We start from the raw sequence: 24,510 nt of genomic DNA on the forward strand, positions 1-24,510 counted from the left end.
CGGGAGGGCCTGGATCAATACCCAACAGCCTAAAAGGTTTTTTATAATATGCCACAGGGAAAGGCAGAAGACCTCCCCCTAGCAAGATCAAAGCACAGCCAAGTGTAGACCCTTCCAAACACCTGGTAAACACACCTGTGACCAAAGCATCTTGTTATGCAGCCCTGCTGGGTAAAGCAAGCCCAGATTCTCTGACCCTGAGTAAGTTCTCACTAGGAAGCCTCTGTGGGCTCCCACAGTTCTAATATTGATTTGTTTATGTGATAAGATGAATACCGGAAAAAGACTTGTGAGTGAAAGAGAATAAGAGGCTTGGCTTACCTCGGATGATTGCTGTTCAGGGGGAAGCTCCACCTCAGCACCCTCTCATCTGTCTCTCTCCAAACCCTGCCTCAGCTCAGAACACCCACCAAATGGTGGCTCCTCCCCCAGAGATGCCCAAGTCCACACCTACAGGGTATTTAAATTGCCCACCAGAGAACGGCCACATGTTTTTTCAGTCTCTTCTCCCCATCTCCTCTCTGGGGGCCGAAAAATTCCTCTAGGAGCATTTTACTCATTAAACCTGGACTTTTAATTCTTAATTTGGTTTGATTCAGTTTGATTTGGATTACTTCGTTGACAGAGAGTCTTAATATTGGAGTATGGAAACCTTTAAATTACCTGGAACACGTACCTTGGATGGTTATCTGGGATGCTGACCTGGGATGCTTACCTGGATACTTACCTGGGATGCTGACCTGGGATGCTTACCTAGGATGCTGACATGGATGCTTACCTGGGTTGCTGATCTGGGATTCTTTGATCCAGTACATAATGGCTCACAGAAAGAAATTTCTACCAAGGCTTTATTCTATTTATTTATTATTATTTTTGACACAGGGTCTCCTGTATTCCAGGATGTCCTCAAACTCATTATGTAGTTGAGGATACCCTTGACCTGCTGTTCCTCCTGCTTCTACTGTAGGTGTGTGACATCACATCTACCTCTTATTTTACAGACACAAAACCAAGTCCAGAAAAGTTAGGTGACATTTCCCAATATGACAGAACTAGCAGAGGCAGGTCCCTGACAAGATTCAGGCCTTAGCTTCTAGGCTATGGCTGGCTCCCCTCCCTGTCAACATTCAGTACCTGACATCCATTACCCTCCTGAGTGAGACTCAGCTGAGCATCTGGCCGCCCTGGTGTCAGTATCAGGCTTTTTTCTTAAGTGGCAAGGCTTTGACACTATGAGACAACACTCAGACAAGGAATTCCCCCAATGGCTCCCACGAGTGGATGCAGGTTAGAATGGCGTTCGGGAAGCCAGAGACTGGAGAGAAAGTGACACAGGAGAGGCTTCAGGTTGCCGTCATCCTGAGACTGGTGGTATTGTTTGTTTTTGCTCTTCTGGGGGGCCCGCCACCCAAATCACACACAGAGGCTTATTCTTAATTATAAATGCCTGGCCTTAGCTTGGCTTGTTACTTATCAGTTTTTCTTAAACTAAATTATCCCATCTATCTTTGGCCTTGGGGCTTTTATCTTTCTCTATTCCTGTATACCTTTTCTTTCCTTCTTACTCTGTGTGGCTGTGTGGCTGGCCCCTGAAGCCCTCCTCCCTCCTCTCTCATTCCTTGATCTTTCTTCCTCCAGATTTTTCCTTCTATTTATCCTCTCTCTGTCTGCCAGCCACACCTACCCTTTCTCTTGCCTCACTGTTGGCTGTTCAGTTTGTTATTAGACCATCAGGTGTTTTAGACAGGCAAAGTACCATGGCTTCACAGAGTTAAACAAATGCAACATAAGCAAGAACAACACACCTTAAAATAATGTTCTACAACAGACTGGTGATGATGCTTTAATTTCATGCAGGAGATGGAAATTTATTTCTTGTCACTATTAATTTGTCACCCTGAGCTCTCTTCCAGCAGACTGAGATGATAAAAATTTCTCTCTCTAACATGAATCTTTTATTTATTTATTTATTTATTTATTTATTTATTTATTTATAAATTACACTCATGATATTAATCACATTTGTGGTATTCATAGATTACATTCGCAGTATTCATTCAAATATATATAAAATTTTAAATGTCGTTTTGGTTTTTCAAGACAGGGTTTCTCTGTATAGCTTTGCGCCTTTCCTGGGACTCACTTGGTAGCCCAGGCTGGCCTTGAACTCACAGAGATCCTCCTGGCTCTGCCTCCCGAGTGCTGGGACTAAAGGTGTGCGCCACCACCGCCCAGCGGTCATTTCTTGAAGGGGGTAGGAGGTCTTAATTACAGGCTTACAGCACAATGGGAGGACCCCGGAGGGCAGAAGTTTGCTACTGATGTTTTACAATCTTGCATCTAAGCTGTTAACGTCCATTATAGGATACACAGACAAGGAACTTCCCTTAAGCATTCAGGAGGGTGGAACCTGGCAGGGAATTAGCATTCAGAAGATATCAAGGTCAAGGTCCGCAAGCAAAGCAACAGTTACCCAAAACGGGGTCCAGGACCCTTCAGGTCCCCCTTTTATTAAAAAATGAGCTTTTGACTTGGGTTGCGTGGGTCATCAGCAGATCACCTTACCCATCATGTAGATGCCTGCCCAGGCCACACAGGTGCTCTGTCTTAGGTTGGTGAGTACTCCCCCCCCAGGCATTACCTGAATACTCATTATCAATCGTGTGTGAGCTGCATGGTTAATTGCTGCCAAAGATCTCAAAGTGGCACTGGACTTGCAGTCTGTGTGTTCGATACAGAAAAGACCAACAGAGGTCCTATCTCACCCATAGTCAGTAGGCTAAAGGCAACTGAGCCATTCCCTTCCTTATCAAGCCATACTGTACGTTGGAGTCCTTGTAAAATAGTATCCCAAAAGCAACTGGAACTTGAGCTTATAAATTTATAATTTTCAAAGCCAATCGAGATGTATATAACTACTGAATTAAATTTATCATGCCCAATAGAATGAAAGATTAACTAACTGTGGTAGCTACTTTTGTTGCCAGGGTCTCCACTGTGCTAGCTGTAGTAAGCAATTATGAAATGTAATCCCAGAAACAGTAGCAGCAGTGTGTGCCATTGTTATAACAGCAACAGTGGCAGCAGCAATGTCAAATTCTCTTCTGGAGCGTGTGGACATCCACTGGCATGGATACAACTCCAGGAACACGAACCACCAAGGTCCGTTTTTCTTGATCTGAGCATGACTTTGGCTGGCAGCTCTTCTGGAGAATCCAATCTCATGGCTACAGTTCCTAGGCTTACATTAATGCTTGCCAAAGCTGGCCATATTGGGCTCTCAATCTCCATTGGCATCAGAAGGGTAGATTTTTTCATGATGACCCATTAGATCTCTGTCATGTTGGGCTTCAGCAGCAGCCACAGGGCGCATTCAGTGCTCAGGAATCCAAAGAAGAACCTCATTGTCCTGAGGAAAGACATAAACCAAACTCCGGGGCCACACCAACACTAGATCAGGTCTCCTCCACGTGCTAGTAGAAAGATCCTTCCATCGCTCCAGAGGGTGATTTGCAACAGGAGCCCTCCAGTACTTATCTGCATCAGATCCTCCAGCAGAATCCATTGAAAAAAAATTTTTTAAATATATAAAACAAGGGAAAGAATTGAATGTGGGGAGGAATGATGAGTCCCTAGTTCTCCCTTTTTTTAACTTTAGTAAAATGTTTGTTTGTTTAATATTTCAAATTTTTCTATTTTTAATATTTTTTATTGTTTAAACTTAATTAATTTTTCTATTATCATCTTGATAGAGTATGTATTCTTATCTTAATAGTTAGATGTTTCATTGAGGCTTGCTCAGTAATTGAGTAAAACCGAAATTTATTATAAGCCACAGTCGTCCTAGGGAACTCCATGCTATATAAATAGCCTCCACGGTTCTGTGGGTTGTGGTCTGATTGTTCTTTATTTTATATCTAGAATCCACTTATAAGTGAGTCCTGGGCTTTTTATTGGTTGGGAGACTTTTGATGACTGTTTCTCTTTCTTTAGGTGTTATTGGTCTATTTAAATGGTTTATCTGGTCTTGATTTAATTTTGGTATGTGGTATTTATCCACAAAATTGTCCATTTCTTCCTGGTTTTCCATTTTTGTGGAGTACAGGTTTTTGAAGTATGATCTGATGATTCTCTGGATTTCCTCGTTGTCTGTTGTTATGTCTCCCTTTTCATTTCTGATTTTGTTAATTTGGGTGCTCTCTCTTTGCCTTTTGGTTAATTTGGCTAGGGGTTTGTCTATCTTGTTGATTTTTTCAAAGAACCAACTCTTTGTTTCATTGATTTTTTGCATTGTTCTCTTGTTTTCTATTTCGTTGATTTCAGCCCTCAATTTGATTATTTCCTGGCGTCTATTTCTCCTGGGTGAGTTTGTTTCTTTTTGTTCTAGAGCTTTCAGTTGTGCAGTTAATTCATTGGTATGGGATTGCTCCATCTTCTTTATGTGTGCATTTAGAGCTATGAATTTTCCTCTTAGCACTGCTTTCATAGTGTCCCATAAGTTTGGGTATGTTGTACTTTCATTTTTATTGAATTCTAGGAACTCTTTAATTTCTGTCTTTATTTCTTCCTTGACCCATTGATGTTTCAAATGGGCATTATTCAGTTTCCATGAGTTTGTGGGTTTTCTATAATTTTTGTTGTTATTGAGGTCTAACTTTAAGGCATGGTGGTCTGATAAGATACAGGAAGTTATTCCAATTTTTTTTGTATCTGTTGAGATTTGTTTTGTGGCCAAGCATGTGGTCAATTTTTGAGAAGGTTCCATGGGGTGCTGAGAAGAAGGTATATTCTTTTGTGTTAGGATGGAATATTCTGTAGATATCTATTAGGTCCATTTGAGTCATAACATCTGTTAGGTCCTTTATTTCTTTGTTAAGTTTCAGTCTGGTAGATCTATCTTTTGGTGAGAGTGGTGTGTTAAAATCTCCCACTACTAATGTGTGGGGTTTGATGTGCATTTTAAACTTTAGTAGTGTTTCTTTTATGAGTGTGGGTGCTTTTGTATTTGGAGCATAAATGTTTAGAATCGAGACTTCATCTTGGTGGATTTTTCCCGTGATAAATATGTAATGTCCATCCTGGTCTCTTTTGATTGATTTTAGTTTGAAGTCTATTTTATTAGATATTAGGATAGCTACACCAGCTTGTTTCTTAGGTCCATTTGCTTGGAAAGCCTTTTCCCAGCCCTTTACTCGGAGGTAGTGTCTGTCTTTGGAGTTAAGGTGTGTTTCTTGTATGCAGCAAATGGATGGGTCCTGTTTTTTTATCCATTCTGCTAGCCTGTGTCTTTTTATAGGTGAGTTGAGACCATTGATATTGATGGATATTAATGACCAATGGTTGTTAATTCCTGTTTTTTTTTGTGGTTGTGTTGTGTTGTCCTTCTGTGGTGTATGTTGATGTGGGATTATCTATTGCTTGATTTTTCATGGATGTGTTTAGCTTCTTTGGGTTGAATTTTCCCTTCTAGTGCTTTCTGTAGGGCTGGGTTTGTGGACAGGCATTGATTAAATCTGGTTTTACCCTGGAATATTTTGTTTACTCCGCCTATGGTGATTGAGAGTTTTGCTGGGTATAATAGTCTGGGTTTGCATCCGTGGTCTCTTAGTGTCTGCATGAGGTTTGTCCATGATCTTCTAGCTTTCATAGTCTCTATTGAGTAGTCTGGTGTTATTCTGATGGGTTTGCCTTTATATGTTACTTGGTCTTTTTCTTTGCGGCTCTTAATATTTTTTCTTTGTTCTGTGTCTTTAGTGTTTTGATTATTATGTGGTGAGGGGACTCTTTTTTTGGATCCAGCCTATTCGGTGTTCTGTAAGCTTCTTGTATCTTCATAGGTATTTCTTTCTTTAGGTTAGGAAAGTTTTCTTCTATGATTTTGTTGAATATATTTTCTGTGCCTTTGAGTTGGTCTTCTTCTCCTTCTTCTATCCCTATTATTCTTATGTTTGGTCTTTTCATGGTGTCCCAAATTTCCTGGACGTTTTGTGTTACGACTTTTTTGTCTTTAGTGTTTTCTTTGACTGACGAATCTATTTTCTCTATTGTGTCTTCAGTGTCAGAGATTCTCTGTTCTATCTCTTGCAATCGGTTGGTTATGCTTGTTTCTGTAGTTCCTGTTCATTTAGTCAGGATTTCTATTTCCAGCATTCCCTCAGCATGTGTTTTCTTTATTGTCTCAAATTCATTTTTCAGATCTTGGAATGTTTCTTTCATCTGTTTAATTGCTTTTTCTTGGCTTGATTTGATTTCTTCCCATTTTTTGTTCATTTTTTCTTCCATTTCTTTAAGGGAGTTTTTTATTTCCTCTTTAATGGAGTTTTTCATTTCCTCTTTAAGGGAAGTTTTTATTTCCTCTTTAAGGGAGTTTTTCATTTCCTCTTTAAGGAAAGTTTTTATTTCCTCTTTGAGGGAATGTTTTATTTCTTCTTTAAGGGCCGCTATCATCTTCTTAAAGTCATTTTTAGGGTTGATTTCTTCTGTTTCTTCTGTCATGGTATGTTTAGGTCTTGCAGGTGTAGAATCACTAGGTTCTGATGTTGCCATATAGGTCTTTATGTTGTTGCCTGTATTTTTGCACTGGCGTCTACTCATCTCTTCCTCTGTGCAGTGCAGGTGGTTTCTGTGTCTGAGAGTGCCTCTCTTGTTCTAATTTTTAGTCTTGGTTTAGTAGGGGTTCTTGGTTAAATTGGTGCTATTGGGCTATTTCTTCAGGGGCATCTCATTTCAATCGGTGAATTATATACTTATGATTCTGGTGATCTGGTTTGGTGGCTGGGTAGCGCCTTCTTCTGTGTTCCCAGGTCATGTTTTGTTCATTTGTCAACTCCTCAGCTGATCTTGTTTCTTCAGACTTCAAACTGTAGGCATCTGAATTCTCTCCCAGATGGGTTTCAGCTGAGCAGGGTAGTCTCACCAACACCTCCAAGTTCAACAGGATCAGCAGCTGGGCCCTGGGTTGTCCTCAGACGGAGTGTTCAGATTTTTTCTGGTTCCGACCCACGGAGATAGCTTCTTCCCCAGGTGTTGGGGTTAGGAGCGTCCCTGTTCCAAGCTGCATCTGCTTGTCTCCGTCCCTGGGCCTGTCTACCTCTGCGGTCCGCTGCCGGGCCTGTATGTCCCTGTCAACTGCCGCTGGGTCTGTCTGCCTCTGCGGGCCGCCACCAGGCCTGTATGTCTCTGCCGGCTGCCGCTGGGCCTGTATGTCCCTGTCAGCCGCCGCTGCTGGGCCCGTCTACTTCTGAGGGCCGTCTCCGCGGGCCTACCTGCGTCTGCTTGTCTCCGTCACTGGGCCTGTCTACCTCTGTGGGCCTCCGCTGGGCCTGTATGTCTCTGCTGGCTGCTGCTGGGACTGAATATATTTTTACTCTTATTTGAAATGTTTATATATTGATACAAATGTAAAATTATATTGTCATACTGTATGTATGTTCTACCTCTATTTAAAATACTTTGCATATTGATACATATTTAGGATTATTGTCATATTGCATATTGTACTACACATTCCTACCTCTGCTTTAGCTATTTTGTGTATTGTCACAATTTTCAGGTCATTGTCCTTCTACTGTACTTTTGCTTACAGACTGTTTACCTTGTTTACATAAAGCCTTAGCCTTTAGGTTATCTAGGTAGATAAGACTTACAAACTTACAGTCACCTATGCTTGTCATCTCTATAGTTATGTTAGTTAGGTTCTCCAGATTTAGAGAAACATATATCAGATGGATAGGTAATCTTCAAACACTTCATAGTTGGTATTTAAGTGTTTTGATAACTTAGAATTCTGTTGATGTGGGACACAATTGCTCCTGGCAGCACCGATCTGATTCAGAGCGAATGTTGGGCTTCTGAGACATTTCCATTTGGAAGTTTGTCTTCTTCCTGGTGCACAATGGCCTGCTGGGCCAAGAATTGCCCTTGCCTTGATTGCTAACAGTACAAATGCTGTCCTTTCTGGATGAGCAGGACACAAGGAAAAGCAACTACTGAACTCTGCCAAGACAGGGTAAGATGATCTTTCAAAATTCCTGCTTCTGAAAATGGTTTGGCAAATACTCTAGGCCTGTGGCCAATTTGAATGTACCAACAATGCTGAGAAACTTTAAGTGACTGTCCAGACTGCCAGCTGTCCTCTATCTACTCTCGCACAATTCCCAAAAGCTGCTTGTGTCTATCTCCCGTTTTCCCAGGTATTACTTTGTTCCTTCTCAGGTCTTTGATGGAGTTGAAGACTAGATAGTTACAGTTACAATCTTCTCATAGAACAAATTAGTACTAGAGTCAGAATCTTCAAGATAGGACAGCTATTGTAATCTCGGCAATTTGCCATTTACCTATGTTCTGGACATTTCTGGACATTAAGCATGTCTTTCTTGTTTGATGTTATTCTTGTTAGTTGTAGTTCCATTTTTGTTTATGTTATTACCCTTTGTTTTTCCTGGACAATACTTGATAGTCATTATTATTGTATATAGTTTGCATTAAGATTAGAACCTTCTTAGACAAAAAGAGGAAATCTAGTGGTATTTGCTCTGCCCATGACTTTGGGCTATACAGCCCAAAGGAGGCAGTGTTTCCTGTTGTTGTCCGTGACCTCTTATAAGGGTTGGAGAAGGGTCATATATCCTTTTCCCTGCCTGCTTTCGAGGTGGATTCATTCCCAGTCAGATCCGAGGACAACTTCTACTCCGTTTTGTAATCGTGAGTGTATTTCTTCAACTTATATCTTAATAAATTCTGTTATCCATTTAATTAATAGACTCATGTGCATTGATTATAATAGGTGTGACTGCTCCTAGGTATGGTAGAGGAGAAGATTTACTGTGGTTAAAAGGGAGAGCATAGCCAGAGGCAGGGACATCTGGGAGAGTTCAGAATGGATGTGACCAGACTTAGCCAGGCCATGTGAGGAGATGGGGAGGGGAGAGGGGAGAACCAGGCCAAGAGGCCAGGAGGGTAAAGGGTCGATCAAAAGGGCCAAAAAAAGACAAGCATAGCAAAATGGTTGGATTATATAGGGTAGGGGAGCTGAGGCCCTGGGCTGGAGAAGTTTAGGGTAGGGGATTGGGTATGCCAGTCAGGAGGGCCCTGTAATCAGCAGAGACTGAGGGATACTGGGAGAACCTGGTGGCCAGCATCTTCTTTGATATGTTAAATGGACATCTGAGCCATTTGTCCCAGGCTTGAGGTCTAACTTGGTCACATCTGGGATTTTTTTTTAAATGGTTGCTGAGTCCTCTGCACTGAGGTCCTTATGTTTGTGCAGAAAGAATTTTACCAACTGAGCCCTCTCCCCAGCCCCACAGAATAGGTTTTTAAAGAGAAACTGTGTGACAGAGGAGGTAAGAGTGCAATGTGTGCAATGGTACAGAGTTTAGAGCATGAAGAGGCTTTAAATACACTAACACACACACACATATACATTATTATATAACAGGGAACATTAGTGAGACTGTAATAGAAACTTTTAATGATTACTCACAAATCTCATAACTTTCATGAATTATTGTCAGAAGATGATAGAGGTTTTTAGGTGAGCCGAGATGGGGCATTTTAGTGATTAACTGCTTGGGTCCTCTTTTTTATTAAGAAGAACACAGAGAAAACTCTAAAGGTTCACTTTATTGGTACAGCAAAGTCCTTCTCAAAGAAATTTTCTATGATATGGTTACTTTTTGAAAATATACCTCAGACCAGATCACATTCTTTGTACACAGTGATTCATGAGAAATAAAAAATAAACCACAATTGGAATTTTAAGAGAAGCTGTTTAAGGAGGAGTGATCTTTAGCCATTGAGTCACTGTGCACTCACAGAACTTTGACCAATGTTTGCAGGGACTATTCTGTGCTGAGAACAAAGACACCAAAGATGGGTGCTGGGAGGAATCGGGTGGGGGAGGCTCCGTGGAGAAGTGGAGTCAGGAAACATTTCCTGCTCCCATTTAGCAAAGTCAGGTGGAAGGAGGCGCAGGCACTGGTAACCACACGCAGGTGAAAACACTCAGAAGATGTGATGCTCTTTCCTTTAAGATTGTCACCACAGATTTCCACTGTCAAGTCTTTCCAAGAGAAGCGGTGGTGTGATTCAGCAGCTGCAGGGACCCTGTCATTACCCCCCCCCCCCCAGCTGACAGCCGCAAGGACACCAGATTCCCCTGCGATGGAGCGTCGTGCGGCACAATTCCAATCAAATGTCTTTCCCTAGGGCATTCAAAAGAGCACACATCTCTCTGGAGATGGGAATTTTACTTACTCAGCTTTTATTCCAGACCCTCAGTAGCTAACTGGGTTCCTGCAGAGAGAGGCTGCATGGACAATAGGCCTTCTGTGGAGGCACCCACTGGGAGAGTTCAGCTCTAGTAAAGGCAGCTTTCAGGGGAAGCTGGCGCTGGGACTTGGCTGCCAAGGTTTTAATGAATTACTTTAGATATTCTCTTGGGTGTTCAGAAATTTGAAAAAAAAATCTATGTACAGAGCACATGGCAGTTGGACATTAAAAATCTGCCTCACACACTCAAATGTCTGTTACACATTTCTTTTAAATGTCTAAGTGCTGTTTATGGAACACACAAAGAACTTTTATGAAGTCAATATATACTTCTGAATGAAAAATCTCTCTGTAACTGATATGTATTCTTTGTCATCAATTTCCCTAGGAAATAAAGTCGTATGATTGATGCATTTGGCAAAGATAAGTTTAGTGTTAAGAATTTTTTTCCCTGGAGGCTAGTTAATGGAAGTTTCCTACTCAGGAGAAAAGACAGTTAAAAAAAAAAAAAGAGGTAAAAATTTCCACTATGCTTCTTTCTGTTTTTTGACTATGAGATATTTTTAGCCAGTTTTAGAGAATGACCTTCATCCAGCAGAGGTTTATAAGGATGCAACTTTCTTTAGTGCTTTGCAGTAGGGAAATGCAATACAGTTTCAAACACTTGGGTCTACTAATAACCGAGTGTTTTGATTCAAACCACCCACATCACTGTTTTGCAAGAAAAAACAGATTATCAACTGAAGATGATAATGTCTCATAAGGAACAAAAACCAATTTACAAACCTTCTGAAACAACTATTCTGATAAAAGTTTGGTTTTAAAAATGCCTTCATTTTGAAATAATCACAAAGTTACAGAAAAAAGTTTTACTCTGAGTGACGATATTGATAGTCTGATGTCTACTTACTCCCAAATATATTAATATGTATGTATTTATTTACAAACAAGAGCATCTGGCAGTCCGATGTCCACTTACTCCCAAATACATTAAAATGTATGCATTTATTTACAAACAAGAACATTTTCTTAGCTATTGCATTAACATCAAAATCAGGAAATTAACTTCGCTACATCAACAAGGTCTAAATCCTCAGATCCACTCGAATTTATTCAGTTGGGTTACTAATGGGTTTGACCGGACAAGGCCCTGGGCTAAGGCACGAGCAACAGCTCTTGTCATGTCTTTTCAGAGTGCTCTTTCCTGTCAGCCAGTGAGCCTTTCCTCGATGTTCACAACCTTCCTGTTTCTGGAGACTACACTTCAGTTATTATGTGCATGTCTTCAGCTGGGTTTGTGTGATGTTTCCTCATGGTTAGATTATGGTTATTTATGTTTTGAGCTGATACCATCGTGTGACAACCATCTGTTCCGCACTGATAACGTTCACTCGGTATATTCCAGATTTACTAAGTATGTTGGAAGCTAGGTATCCTTTCCTCATCAAACTTTCAGTTGATCTGGTTGGTGTACCTGTATTCTTTTGACCACTGGTTTCCTGTTTTATCAAGTCACACAGTCTCTTAGTGTATTTACTCAACAGACCCATTCCCAGGTAAACAGCCAGACATCCAGCTTGGCTGCCACATCTTCTCGAAGATGTTTTCTCTGAGTGGCTTGAAATCTGATTTCCCAGCCTGACTCCTCCCTCTCTTGCCCCCCTTACCCCCTCCAGACAGCCTCTGACAGAACATCTCATGCTGAGGAACATACCCTGGCCTAGATTATCTATGCTGTTTGAACTCTGGCATCCAAATGTTGACCATCACCTGCTCTCAATTCCACCTGCACAGACACTTTTCTTGGCCTGACCTGATAGCTTTAGGGACTCATTCAGAAAAAAAAAAAAAAAAAAAAAGAGGAGGGAATAAAGGGTAGAAAGGGAAGGAGGAGGTGAACATTGTTTAAGACACAGTAGGCAGATTGGAAAATGATCTATTTTTAATAATAACCAGATCAGCAGCTTAAAAGGAAATGATAGAATATGAATACCGCTTTCTTTTTTTTTTTTTTTTTTTACTGAAAATAGATTTATTTCACTGGGCGGTGGTGGCACATGCCTATAATCTCAGCTCTTGGGAGGCAGAGGCAGACGATCTCTGTGAGTTTGAGGCCAGCCTGGTCTACAAAGCAAGTTCCAGGACAACCTGGTCTACAAAGCAAGTTCCAGGACAGCCACAGCTGGTACACAGAGAAACCCTGTCTTGAGAAACTAAGAAAAGAAAAAGAAAAAAGAAAAAAAAGGGTGTATATATGTATATATATAATAAAGTATTTATCTATAAAAATAGATTTATTTCATATAGTATATTCTGATTATGATTTCCCCTCTCTCAAACTCCTCCCAGATCCTCCCCACCTCCCTACCCACTTAAATCCATGCCCTCTCTTGCTCTCTATCATTAGAGAACAAGCAAACATCTTAAATATATATATGATTTAAAAAAAAAAACAAACAAACAAACCAGAATAGGACCAAACAAACAAAAGGGGAGGGAGAGCTAAAGAAAAGGCACAGGAAATACATTCCACAGGGACACAACATTCACACACACAGAAATTCCATAAAAACACAAAACTGGACACTTTATAATACAAGCAAAAACAGTTAAAAATGTGTAGACCTTCTGGGAGGTATCCTTTTAACCTCCATCTTCCTTTTGATTTCTAGAACGTAAGCACGATGGGTGAATTGTTACAATCACCTTGACCCTTGAGGACGAGTGTTTAGTCAAAGTCTGATGGAGCAAGAGCTAAAATGAGCCAAGGCCCTGGGGACTGCAAGAACCTGCCCTCTGAGCTTTGGACTACCCTCTCCGGGATAGGTGAGGAATAAAACCTGTGTGTTTAATTTATGGTTAATTTTGGTTTTTATTAACTTCTTGGGAACTCGGCTCTGAGTGCCATTCCTATGCCAACCACTGGCAAGAGAGCTGTTACCTCCTGACTGGGGCAAATGGGTTTTGGAAAGTCATAGTGACTATTACAGCAAATATTTATCTCTTAAACCTGTTTTTTTATTTCTATTAAAAGTAAATTGCAGCTGGACATGGTGGCACATTCCCTTAATCCCAGGACTCATGAGGCAGAAGCAGGCAGATCTCTGTGAGTTCAAGGCCAGCTTGGTCTATAGAGAGAGTTCCAGGACAGCCAGGACTATACAGAGAAAATGTCTCAGAAAAAAAAAAAAAAGTAAATTTTGTCGAGATAGCAGCATTCTTCATACCTATACAACAAACCACCTTATTGTAAAGGACTATTATATCTTTGGTATGGACCTTAATCATTTCCTAGGTGGTGCAGAGGAATTTTGTCATGACTATTCAGAATCTAATATTTTTAAATGACTTCTATGACTTTAAAGAAGCTCTTGACCATCCTTTCAAAGGCATAATTTCCCAAATGCAAAGTTTGATTTTTAGTTTATTCAGATTTATTTAATTCAACACATATGAGTTTATTTTTAAAATGTTCTTTTAGACCTACCAGGGCCTACACCCTTAAAGAAAACCGACTCTCTCTTCCCCAGAAGCCATCAACTGTCAAGAGTTCATGTTCCCTTCTCACCTCTATGCTAGGAATGTTCTATACCTGCTGATCTGCTAGAGGTCTTGTGCAGCCAACCACAGCTACTGTGAGTACAACAGTCACGCACGTCTATAAGATACTGTTTGGGTCCAGTCCTCCCGACCTCTGGCTCTTACAATCTTTCCACCGCCTCTTCCTCAATGGTCCTTAAGCCTTGGATAGAAAGGATGTGATATAGATGTCTCATTGTAGCCATGCACTCCACAGACAATGAGTGGTGAGTTTCTGCATTAATCACCATCTACTGCACAAAGAAACTTCTCTGACGAGGTGTAGGTACAGAGACATGAATTTAGAAAGCAGTTTGCTACTGTGTCCATTTAGCAAAATATAGTAGGTTCATTCCTGGGGCCCACGATCTCCTCAGCCATGGACTCTTGGTTAGATTTACTGTACCAGACCCGACTTTCCTGTGGGAGAGCCAGAAAGCCATTGCATCCCTCCATAACACTCAGGCCACTATCACACCCATGATCGGTGTCTGAAGTACAAAATTTTTGTGGTTCCTATCCCATCTTATCCTCTGATCTAAGGACCACCACAGTGTATTCTTCAGCTGCTTAAGGAGCATCCATCCAGGCATGGTGGTGCATGCAGTTTTGTGGTGCCTGGCTATATCTTTCTGCTCTCTTGGTTATTATTTTTTAGACTCTTTACTTTTTTTAAACTTAGTTATTTTCAGGAGTTTTATGCAAGCAAGAAAATCTTTTTTTTTTTTTTTTTTTTTTTTGGTTTTCCGAGACAGGGTTTCTCTGTGTAGCTTTGCGCCTTTCCTGGATCTCACTCTGTAGACCAGGCTGGCCTCAGACTCACGGAGATCCTCCTGCCTCTGCCTCCTGAGAGCTGGGATTAAAGGCATGTGCCACCACTGCCCGGCAGAAAATCTTAATTTAAGAACTTTTTCTTGGTCAGGATAGTGTAGTGGACATTTAAGTGGAGCATTCCTGTTAAATAAACTATCTTCCACACACAACCAAGCCATCTGACTTGACAAGCACAGAAACTGCAAACGTGAAGACAGAAAATTTGAAAAACAGGCAAACGTGCGTAACAAAGCTCGCAGGCTCCGCTTGTCATAAAGTCGGAGTCTCTCCTCTGTCTGCACCCGTTAGCCACAGCCAGTGGTAGCATTAGACTTCTCTGAAATCTTCATGCAAATTACAAACATATGCAAGTAGTTGTCAGCACCAACTACTCCAGCCACTGCCTCCCTCAGAGAGACTCTCAGAGGAAAATCAAGACTTCTACACTTACCAAGTAGTTTTCAGATCACAGCAAGACTTGGGTTCCAAGGCTGGGGGAAAACATTTCTGAGCCTTGTCCAACTCCAAGCCAGAAAACACCCTGCACTCTAAGACAGTTCCTCAGGGTAACTCTGGTACCCATAGCTGTGAAATCCCAACTTTGAGACACCAGTGAAAAGAGCGTTCTTTAGCTTATTAATACAACCGTTCATTTCTTCCAGGGATCCTATTCGGCCGTTGGTGGGGCAGAAGAGCTACCCTAAGACTCAAGATTGAATTTTCCTGTCTCAGAAGTCTACCTCCGGTACAATGAAATGGGTTAGCAATGCCACTCTAGGGGCACGAAGGTCACCGTGGGCTGCAGCCTGAGGAGGGGGCTCTGTGGAGCCAGGGCTGGGGGGACCTGGAAACTGTTCTAGGCAGAAGGAGGGTGGGAATGACCGGAAAGGTTCTGGGAGCCGATCAGTTGGGAGTTCACGTTCTAGGCAGAGAGGGTTCCAGGGTTGGGTAAAGACCAGGCAGTTTTTTTCTAGGGCAGTAAGTTGTTGGTCTGCCTTGAGATAGGAGACTAGCTCCGGAACTGTTTTTGACATCAAGTCTCACTCTCTAGCCTAGGCTGGACATGACCTCCAAGCTATTCCCCTGCCTCAACCTTGTAAGTGCAAGGATTATAAGCATAAGACACTGTGTAGGTTAAGGCTATTTCAGTGTTAGTAACAGTAATTGATAACTGGACACTGATGTACAGGATGGATGGCATGTCACAGGGCCAAGCTTACTAACTGTGCGTTCCTTGAGCAGAGTAAGCCAGAGTGCTAGATTATGAAAACACTGGATCTACTTGTAGAAGAATAGACGGGGTTGGGAAGGAACCCTGGAAGAACGAAAGTGCTCACAGATCTCTTCAGAGGCCACTCACTCCTAGACAAGCCAACTTCCTCAAGCCACTGTGAAGGAACTGGAATACAAAGAGAACCCAGACTGGTAAGCAAACCCTCCTCTTAACACAGTACCCTGTAGTTTACATGCTCCCTGCTGCTGTTTATTACCTAAACACTACAGCTAAAACACGCCAGCCCACTTTGTGGTAACCTTGAGTCTCCTCGGGTGACCCAGCCCTAGCTAAGAGGTGGAAATGACCTGAGGCTAAAAAAGAAACCTCGGCCTGGGCACAGGCGCAGGAAGCCGCGGGCTAAGCCACCCCGTCGGGCCCTGCGACAGCTCCCTGCCAGGGAGAGGCCTGGTCCCCCGCGTCGTCTCAGGCTGCGGCCTGGAAGGGGCGGTGCTCGGGATCCTCCTGGCTGGACCGCCCAGAACCGAAAGCAGCAGCGGGGCGGTGGGGAGGAAGGAGAGGCGGCTGCAGGGCTGGAAGGTGAGAGCCGGCCCGGAATGTCCACCCGGCCGCCGCCTGCGGGCCATGGCTCTGCGGCTGGGCGTCCACTTCGACGTGCGAGCAGACGTGCTCCCGAGTCTGCCGGCCCAGGCGGCGGCAGCGGCCGGAGGAGGCGGCGCAGGTGCGGGGCGCGCGTCCTGGAGGGGGCGGGCGGGCCGGCCGGGGCCCGGCATCCACAGAACCTCCGGGGCTCAGTGGAGCCGCGGCGTCCCCTCTGAGTAGGCGAGTGGTACCCGATCCCTCGTCACTGGGAAGGGGAGGCGGGAGGCGGCGGGATGGTTCCCCCTTGTCTGCCCCCAGGGCTCAGCTAGAGCTAGGAGCGCCTCGAAGTGTAGGTTGACAGAATCCAGAGCTGTGGTGGTCAAGAAAACGACAGTTAAAAATAGCCTGTCCCAGAGAGGATGCTGAGCGTTCCCGGCACCAATCGGCTTTTAAGAAGGGGAATTCAGAGGTTTAACTCCCCTTCTTTTTAAAAAGACGTTTGCTGTATATCTGGGGAACAGATTCTGTATTCCTGGACCGACATTGGTGGCTTGGAGGGCATGTCCCTCCAGATGTGATATATAGACAGGGCAGGGTGCCCTTTCAGGATGCACGCAGTGAACTGAGGGTCTGCAGGGCGCTAAAGGTACAGCAGCTTGCTCAAGAGCCCCCAAGCACACACCCAACACCCGCCCCACCCCACCCCTGCACCACAAGAAGCAGGGAGGCAGGGATGCTCAGCTTCCTGCCCTCGTCTATTGGCGTTCGTTCCTGATACTGAGGCTCTTCTGGTGAGGAAGTGAAAAGTGACTTTTGTGCATTTCCAGAATTAATCTATCTAAAAGAAGAGGGTCTGTAATTTCCTAAGATTTTCCTTTCTTTTTAAAGACCGTAAGTGAGGAAACATCTTCAGGGCTCACCTTGTGCATAGGAGCTGTGTGTGCCTGTGTGCTCACTTCTTTCTATCTTTGGTTTTCCTTAAACACTGTAGACTGCCAGTGGATTGTGTGTGTGTGTGGGGGGGGGGCAGACATCAAATTACCATGTCCACAATTTCTTTCCTCTGAGCTCTTATGGAAGTTTTGCCTGTGTGATTCCTTGTCTTTGTGTATTGACAGCTAGTCACACATAAACAACTTTAGAACTTACGGAAGGTTTATTCAGCTTCCGATTCACTTGCTTTGTTAATGTTTTGAAGGTTCAACTTTTTGAAATATTATAAGCAACTCCAAGTCTGTTTCCCATCACAAAAATAGTCCTTTCCCAGCTCCTACTTTATTTTGCTAAATGGCAGGTGATTGCAGATTAGAAGCTGGGTGAAATATAAAATGCCCAGTCTTATGTTTCAGTAGTGTGTGTGTGTGTGTGTGTGTGTGTGTGTGTGTGTGTGTGCGCGCGCTGTGGTTAAAAAGCTGTGTGTGGCCCAGCTGGATTTTGGCTTCCTTGCATTTTTCATTCATTTTCACTCACTTTCATTCATTGTGAAGAATTACAAACCTGTGTGTTGGTGTTTCGGTAAAATTTTACTGTTTTTTTTTTGGGGTGGGGGCATTGTATTTTAAGGTTTCTCAGAGCACTGTGGTAAGTTCTTCGTCCTGTGATTCCCATAGTCACCACTGAGTGTAGCTTAAAACAAACAAAACCAGGGGCTGGAGGCAGCTCCTTTGAAGAAGAGCGTTCAGCACAAGCGTGGGGACCCAAGCTTGAACCCCAGCTCACAGAAGGGGGTGTGCAGCACACTTGTCCTTCCAGGGCTGCTAAGACAGACAGCAGGATCCCGAGGCTTGCTGGCTGGCCAGTCTAGCTGAATTCCTGAGAGCTATGTTCAACGACTGAGGAGGATACCTGTCATCAACTTCTGGCCTACACAGGTGCATTCACCTGTGTGAGACCACACACACACACACACACACACACACACACACACACACACACACACCATCCTTTGCAGGAAAATATGAAATTAAACTTTATTTATAGTGTTACTTATACAAATTATTTTTTGAAGTTCCAGTTTTCAAAACTTAAATAGGAGTGACACTGTCAATGCCTATGTGTCTGCTTTCTGCATACCTAAACTTTTAAAATCTGAAGTGTTAATATCCCCCCAAGTTACTTCCTTTTGTTGATTTATGGTGCATTGTGTATGTGTGCATGTGTGTGACACTTAGTGACACCAAGTATTTCTCACGAAACATGACATATTCTTGCCAAAATAGCCAGTGAGCTTGGCAATGCCAGTCAGGGAACTTTGGCAGCCATGAAATAGAAAATGTGGTCAACAAAGGCTTGAGGGCTAGGAGGCCAGGTCTGATTATTGTCTACTCTTGGTTCTGTGTTGAACTTTGGGAATATGGTCTCTCTTGAAACAAAATGAGAAATCTTCACAAAACTCAGAATAGTTATATAAAATACTTTAACATACTTTACCTCTGAATAGTGATTTTAAAAAAGTCCATGTGCCTGCTATCCACCTACAAAATGAGAAGTAGCAGACCTTGAAAGGCTTGTGTGCATGCACCCTCACAGGACTCTTCATCTCAATCCCCCAGAAGTCTAAATATTTGTATTTAACATTCTTTTCATTTTATTGATAGTTTTAAGCCATTTTTAATCTAAATTTCAAGTAAATGAAAAGCATACTATACTTTCTTTTCATTTTAATCTCTTCTTAATATTGTAAGATTTATTCAAGTCAACTGGCTACACAGAAATCATTATTTTTCGCCAGGCACAATATTTCTGGGGAGGCACTGCAGCAGGGTATAAAAGGCCTGACTGTTGACTCAATGTGAGACTACTCTGGCAATCAGGTTGAGTTCTGGAGCTCCTGCCCCCTGCCCCCATCCCCCTTTTCCCCTCTCCCCTGTCCCCACCCCCCCTCCTCCCCTCCCCTCCCCCACCTCCCTCCCCAGGCTTCAGGCCCATCTGGAAGCTTGACTGCTCCTCCTTCTAGGACCGGCTTCTTTTCTCTGTCTCTTACAGGAGTGATCCCACAGGGCTAAGTGGTTTTTGGGAAACAGTGCTTCACAGGAACTCAGTTTTACTTAGCTTACAGAGAACTTTACTTAGTTCTCTGCAGAGATGGGGCTGACATGTGGGAGGTCTCTGAGTTTGCCATTCCAGTCGGTGTCTTTACTAAGTATTTTGGATTGCTTCGGCACCACTTTAAAAAAGCATACGTTGAAATGTTGTCGGGGACCATATGACCATATGCGTAATTCCAGAAAGAGCCTGAGTTTTCTTTCCTGTGCTTTGCTTAGGCTTGAAGTTGTGGCACACCAGACTGATTTTAAGTCTCATGCTCTTTCATGGACAGTGATATATTTTGCCAGGTAACTTGAAAACTAGCTTTTCTTTATTTCCTCTTTTATTTCATCTTGCAGACTGATGGGGGGCTGGAGGGTGGCCTCAGTCATGGTGTTTTCTCTTGCCACTGTCCTCCCTGTTTACTTTTCCTTCCCATGTCCCTGGTCTCCTTTTCTAATTCTCAGTTCTCTTTTTACTGATTTCCTGATGAATCATCCTGTGCTTGCTCCTTCTCATTTCATTCAGAGTGTGAGATACGTCACATCACAGTATTCCTGATTTAGGATTATAAAACCTGATCATTCTGAGCCTGATGGACTGGGGGGATTGTGTACAGACTAAGAACAGTCCTGTTTCACCATCTTTTGGCCTGTGTGTTGGGAACTGGCTCACATTTTTTTTTTTTTTTTTTGTAAGACTGTCTGATGCCCCTATCCAAGTACTGTCATTAGGAAGACAAAATTATTTCAATTCTTGTCTCATAGCAGTTTGGACTAAAGCTTATACATTTGGGGAACATCTTCCTGTGATGTGAAATCACTCTGCTTTAGCAAAGAATGGATTGAAGTGAACAAGATTGTTTGGGAAGCCAACTTCTGTTTCTTCTTACCTCAGTCATCACAATGCTTTATATGTTTCAGACTTTCTTTAGCAGGTTCACTTATGCAAGTAACTTCCTTATCAAAATGTGTTATTGTGATCCCAGAGTTTACTGAACTGTAAAATTCAACCACATTTCCTCATTTGAAATAGTTAAACTTCCTCCTCTGGACTTTCCAGAGATACTTTACTGGGGGAAGAGTCAGAATAAGTAAATAAGCAAAGATGTTACTGAATACTTCTTAGGGAAGGGTGTGTTAAAGTGTGAGCAACTCCCCCAGAGAGGAAGCGGCAAATGATTGAGGGTGTGGTGAGACATCATTCTCCATTCCCAGCATTGCCAAACACCGCATCCATTTCACACACCCTTGAAATGAAAGCCGAGAGTCCAGCTATAGCTGGTGCCAGCTGATGTGTCCACAAAGACATTTTTATTTCTTTCAGTCCTGTGTACTGTGATTGTACCATGTTCTGGCCAGGGTTCTAGCTGTGGTAGCTGATATATGTTGTGCAATGAAAAATATCTAGGGGAACCACACACACAAGAGTGGTCCCCACACCAGTCTCCTAACAATCAGAACATCTTGAGTTAGTGGGATGGCCCTGTAGGTGGAGACACTTGCTCCAAGCCTGATGATCTGAGTCCCTCAGGGTGCAAGGAGAGAACTGACTGCTACAAGGTGTCCTCTGCCACATGTGTCTCAGGGTCTCATTCTTACTCCCTCCTTCTCTATTTCTCCCCTCTCCCTTTCTCACACACCAAATAAACAACTAAATAATAATATATATATATATATTTTTTAAATATTTATTTATTATGTATACAGTGTTCTGCCTGCATATACGCTTGCATGACAGAACAGGGCACCAGATCTCACTATAGATGGTTGTGAGCCAGTGCTCTTAACCTCTGAGCCATCTCTCCAGTCCCATAATATATACTTTTTATGATGAGAGTATCTTGGTTCTTTTGAAGAGCAACAATGTTACTTAAAAAGCTCCCCTCATGTTTCTAATATGGGCAGAGATAAGTGCCCGTGGTATGTATTATGTATTTATGTATGGATATATATATTCCTGTGCATGTGTGTGTGCATGTGTGTGCATGCACACACACACACATGCACACACACACACACACACACACACACACACACACACACGATAATTATAATCTGTATTTGGTGGAGACTTTTTTAGTAATTTAAAAATAGGTGTTTTGCCAAGAATTTTTTCAAGACTTCTTGTAGAGGAATTTCTTATCTTAACTGAAACCTTTTAAGTATACTTTTGTGAAGGTCTGTCCCAGTATCCTTATACTCTTGAAAGAAAAAAAATTCTCAAAATATTGACACATTGCATTCCAGAAGCTTTACGTCATTGCAGGATGGGAATGAACTTACAGAATCCCCTGAAAGGGTAATTACTCATCTTCCTGTCAGTGGACACAGGGCACTAGCCCACTGTTCTCTTTGTCCTTTTTGGGTCTGAGATGACCCTGCACTGTTTCTTCACTGTGTGGGGTTGGCCTGGTCCTCACCTTGCTGAACTCAGTTGTCCTTTAAGTACAATGGGCCTATAACACCTGAGCCAACAAGTGATTGATGTGGAAATGAGAAGACATTGTGAGGTGCTACTTGGCAGTCAGCTGACTGAACCTTGTCTGCTTAAGATCCATTGATTATCCATATATTTTAAAATCAGTGTGAAGTGATTCTGACATCTCAATAGAAGTTTACACCTGTCTATCAAAACCACTTCTGCACCCTCTCTGCAGATCTCTGACACAATGATGTCTTGGACAGGCAGGAAGAGAGACTTCAGGGTTAAGGCCATGCCGCTGTGAAACCCGCGCTTTCTCTGAAGGGTCCCACACCAGCTCCAGCTGTGGTGTCCAGTTCTTCCGTATCCCTGCTTTTATTCTGCTCTTGTTTTCTTTTGTATTAGAAATACAAACAGGATGTGCTGTAGGATGTTTTGCATGCTTCATCTAAACATTTGAAAATTCCATAACCAATGCAATACTGTTTTAATATCTGTATACTCTATTCATAAATGAGGAATTAAGTTTAAGCAAACTGTGGACAACTTTTGAGGAAGCTAAAAATGTCAGTTACTCCTCAGTTAATGATAATCAAGAATTCTCTACAAACCTCTGTTTATTTAAGTCCTTTACCTGTAGAATCAAGACTGTCCTTGTAGATGAAGATGGGCAGTTCAATTTTAAGTTCAATGTTTTGTATAAAGGGTCTTTATGTCTTGCTCTAGAATATGATTTTGTTTATTGCAAAGCACACAAGTTGTAAGGACACACAGTTCAGTCAATTTCCCTAGAGTGAAGCCCCCAAAGGCAGCACTCAGAGAAGGAAAAAACACATTAGCTTCAATAGGTCCTCTGTGCTTCAAGGCAGTTAGTTGCTTATTTAGTTTCAGAGACTGATTTCATCAGTTTCAGAAACATACCAATCAAGTAAAGCAGTTGGTATTCAGTGGTTATGGGGATTTTGTAGTTTGCTCAAATTTTTTTTTGGTCCCTATGTGTAGACCAAGCTGGCCTCAAACTTATAGAGAACTGCCTGCCTCTGCCTCCTGAGTGCTAGGATTAAGGGCCTGCACCACCATGGCTGACTTTGCTCTGTTACTTCTATGTGTTGCTATGGTTAGTTCTTTTTCATTGTCATAGTGTATTCCGTTGTTTAGCTCTTGGTAGGCATTTTGGGGGATTCAGTTTGGGCTACTATGAACCACAGTAGCTCAGATTTGCCTTTTGCTGAACATATAGATTGCTGTTGGGATACTGGTGCAAGGGAGCTTCCTGAATCATCTGTTTTCAGCTTCAGTAGATACTGCATCATATTCTTGGGTGCCATGTAACATTAAAGCATACTGCTGAGCACCCATGCTACAAGTCTTGGTCTAACTAATAAGAGGATAGGAAAAGAGCATGTAACTGACAAGTTAGTAACCAGGAGGAGGAAATGTCAACTCCCATCTGGAAGGAGTAAATAAGGAGTCACTGAAGACAAATAGTAGTGCAAGTGTGACCCGAGAGAGCTGCTCTAAGTGAGAGTGGACTATTAATCCTGCGGAAAGCTGAGTGTCAGCTGGGGGCGGTGGGGAGGATGCAGAGGAACCAAGAGGTGATTCTGCTCACAAGTCTCATACTGTAAACATGAGTGGCAAGGGGTTAACAGTAAAGGACAGAAGAAGTTATAACACGAGAGCCATATCCAGAACATCCATTTCACTGTGTAAGGACCAAAAAAGGGTTTAAAGAGGAAAGAAAAGAAATTCTTCAATGAATAAAGTCTAATTCCTGCTTAAGACTTAGGTGTGCTTTTTCACACAGGCGTACATACAATTACAAAGCTGTACTTGGAAGGCCTCACAGGAAATTGCCCTCTCCTAGCTATATCCCTTGTAGGGAATTGCCTTCAGGACTAGGAATCTTAGGGAGGCTCCTGGCAGAGACCTCTCTGAAGCCTGGTTTTTTGTTTTTGTTTTGTTTTGTTTGGTTTGTTTTCACTCTTTGGCTCTTTGGGGGGCTTGCCACCCAGCTCCCAAGTAAATACATGGAGACTTATTCTTTCTTATGAATGCCCAGTCTTAGCTTGGCTTGTTTCTAGCCAGCTTTCCTTAACTTAAATTATCCCATCTACCCTTTGCCTCTGGACTTTTACCTTTCTCTATTCTATATATATTTCTTTCCTTCTTACTCTGTGGCTTGCTGTGTAACTGGGTGGCTGGGTGGATGGCACCTGATGTCTTCCTCTCCTTCTTTTCTTGTTCCTCAATCTTCTTTTTCCAGATTTTGCCTCCTATTTATTCTTTCTGCCTTCTAGCACTTTCTATCCTGTCTCCTGCCTAGCTATTGGCTGTTCGGCTCTTTATTAGACTATCAGGTGTTTTAGACAGGCACAGTAACACAGCTTCACAGAGTTAAACAAATGCAACATAAAAGAATGCAACACGTCTTTGCATGACTAAACAAATATTCCACAGCGTAGAAGAATGTAACACATCTTTAACAAACGTTCCACCACAGAATCCCCTTCAGTAGGGGATGGAATGTTCTTTACTCTGACCAGTACTTTTCCACTCCTATTTCCACTTCCCTCCTC

The 24,510-nt window shown here is 42.5% G+C and overlaps 1 protein-coding gene across 8 annotated transcripts in view; it reads left to right on the plus strand.

Moving 5' to 3' along the window:
* The first annotated feature begins 16,265 nt into the window (after positions 1-16,265).
* LOC114707973 (gamma-secretase activating protein) overlaps positions 16,266-24,510 on the plus strand; it is a 107,079-nt gene continuing 98,834 nt past the window's right edge. For 4 of the 8 annotated variants that reach the window (XR_005091047.1, XM_037203561.1, XM_028890907.2 and 1 more), the window contains exon 1: positions 16,278-16,619. Coding sequence is in view for 7 of the 8 variants with exons in the window: in XM_037203561.1 (XP_037059456.1) it covers positions 16,523-16,619 (97 nt within the window). In the remaining variant the exon portion in view is untranslated. Of the gene's footprint in view, positions 16,620-24,510 lie in introns of all 8 variants that reach the window. The other 4 variants (XM_037203563.1, XM_037203562.1, XM_028890909.2 and 1 more) reach the window with 4 other exon arrangements.

Source organism: Peromyscus leucopus, chromosome 3 (assembly GCF_004664715.2).
Source record: "Peromyscus leucopus breed LL Stock chromosome 3, UCI_PerLeu_2.1, whole genome shotgun sequence".
Lineage (NCBI taxonomy): Eukaryota > Metazoa > Chordata > Mammalia > Rodentia > Cricetidae > Peromyscus > Peromyscus leucopus.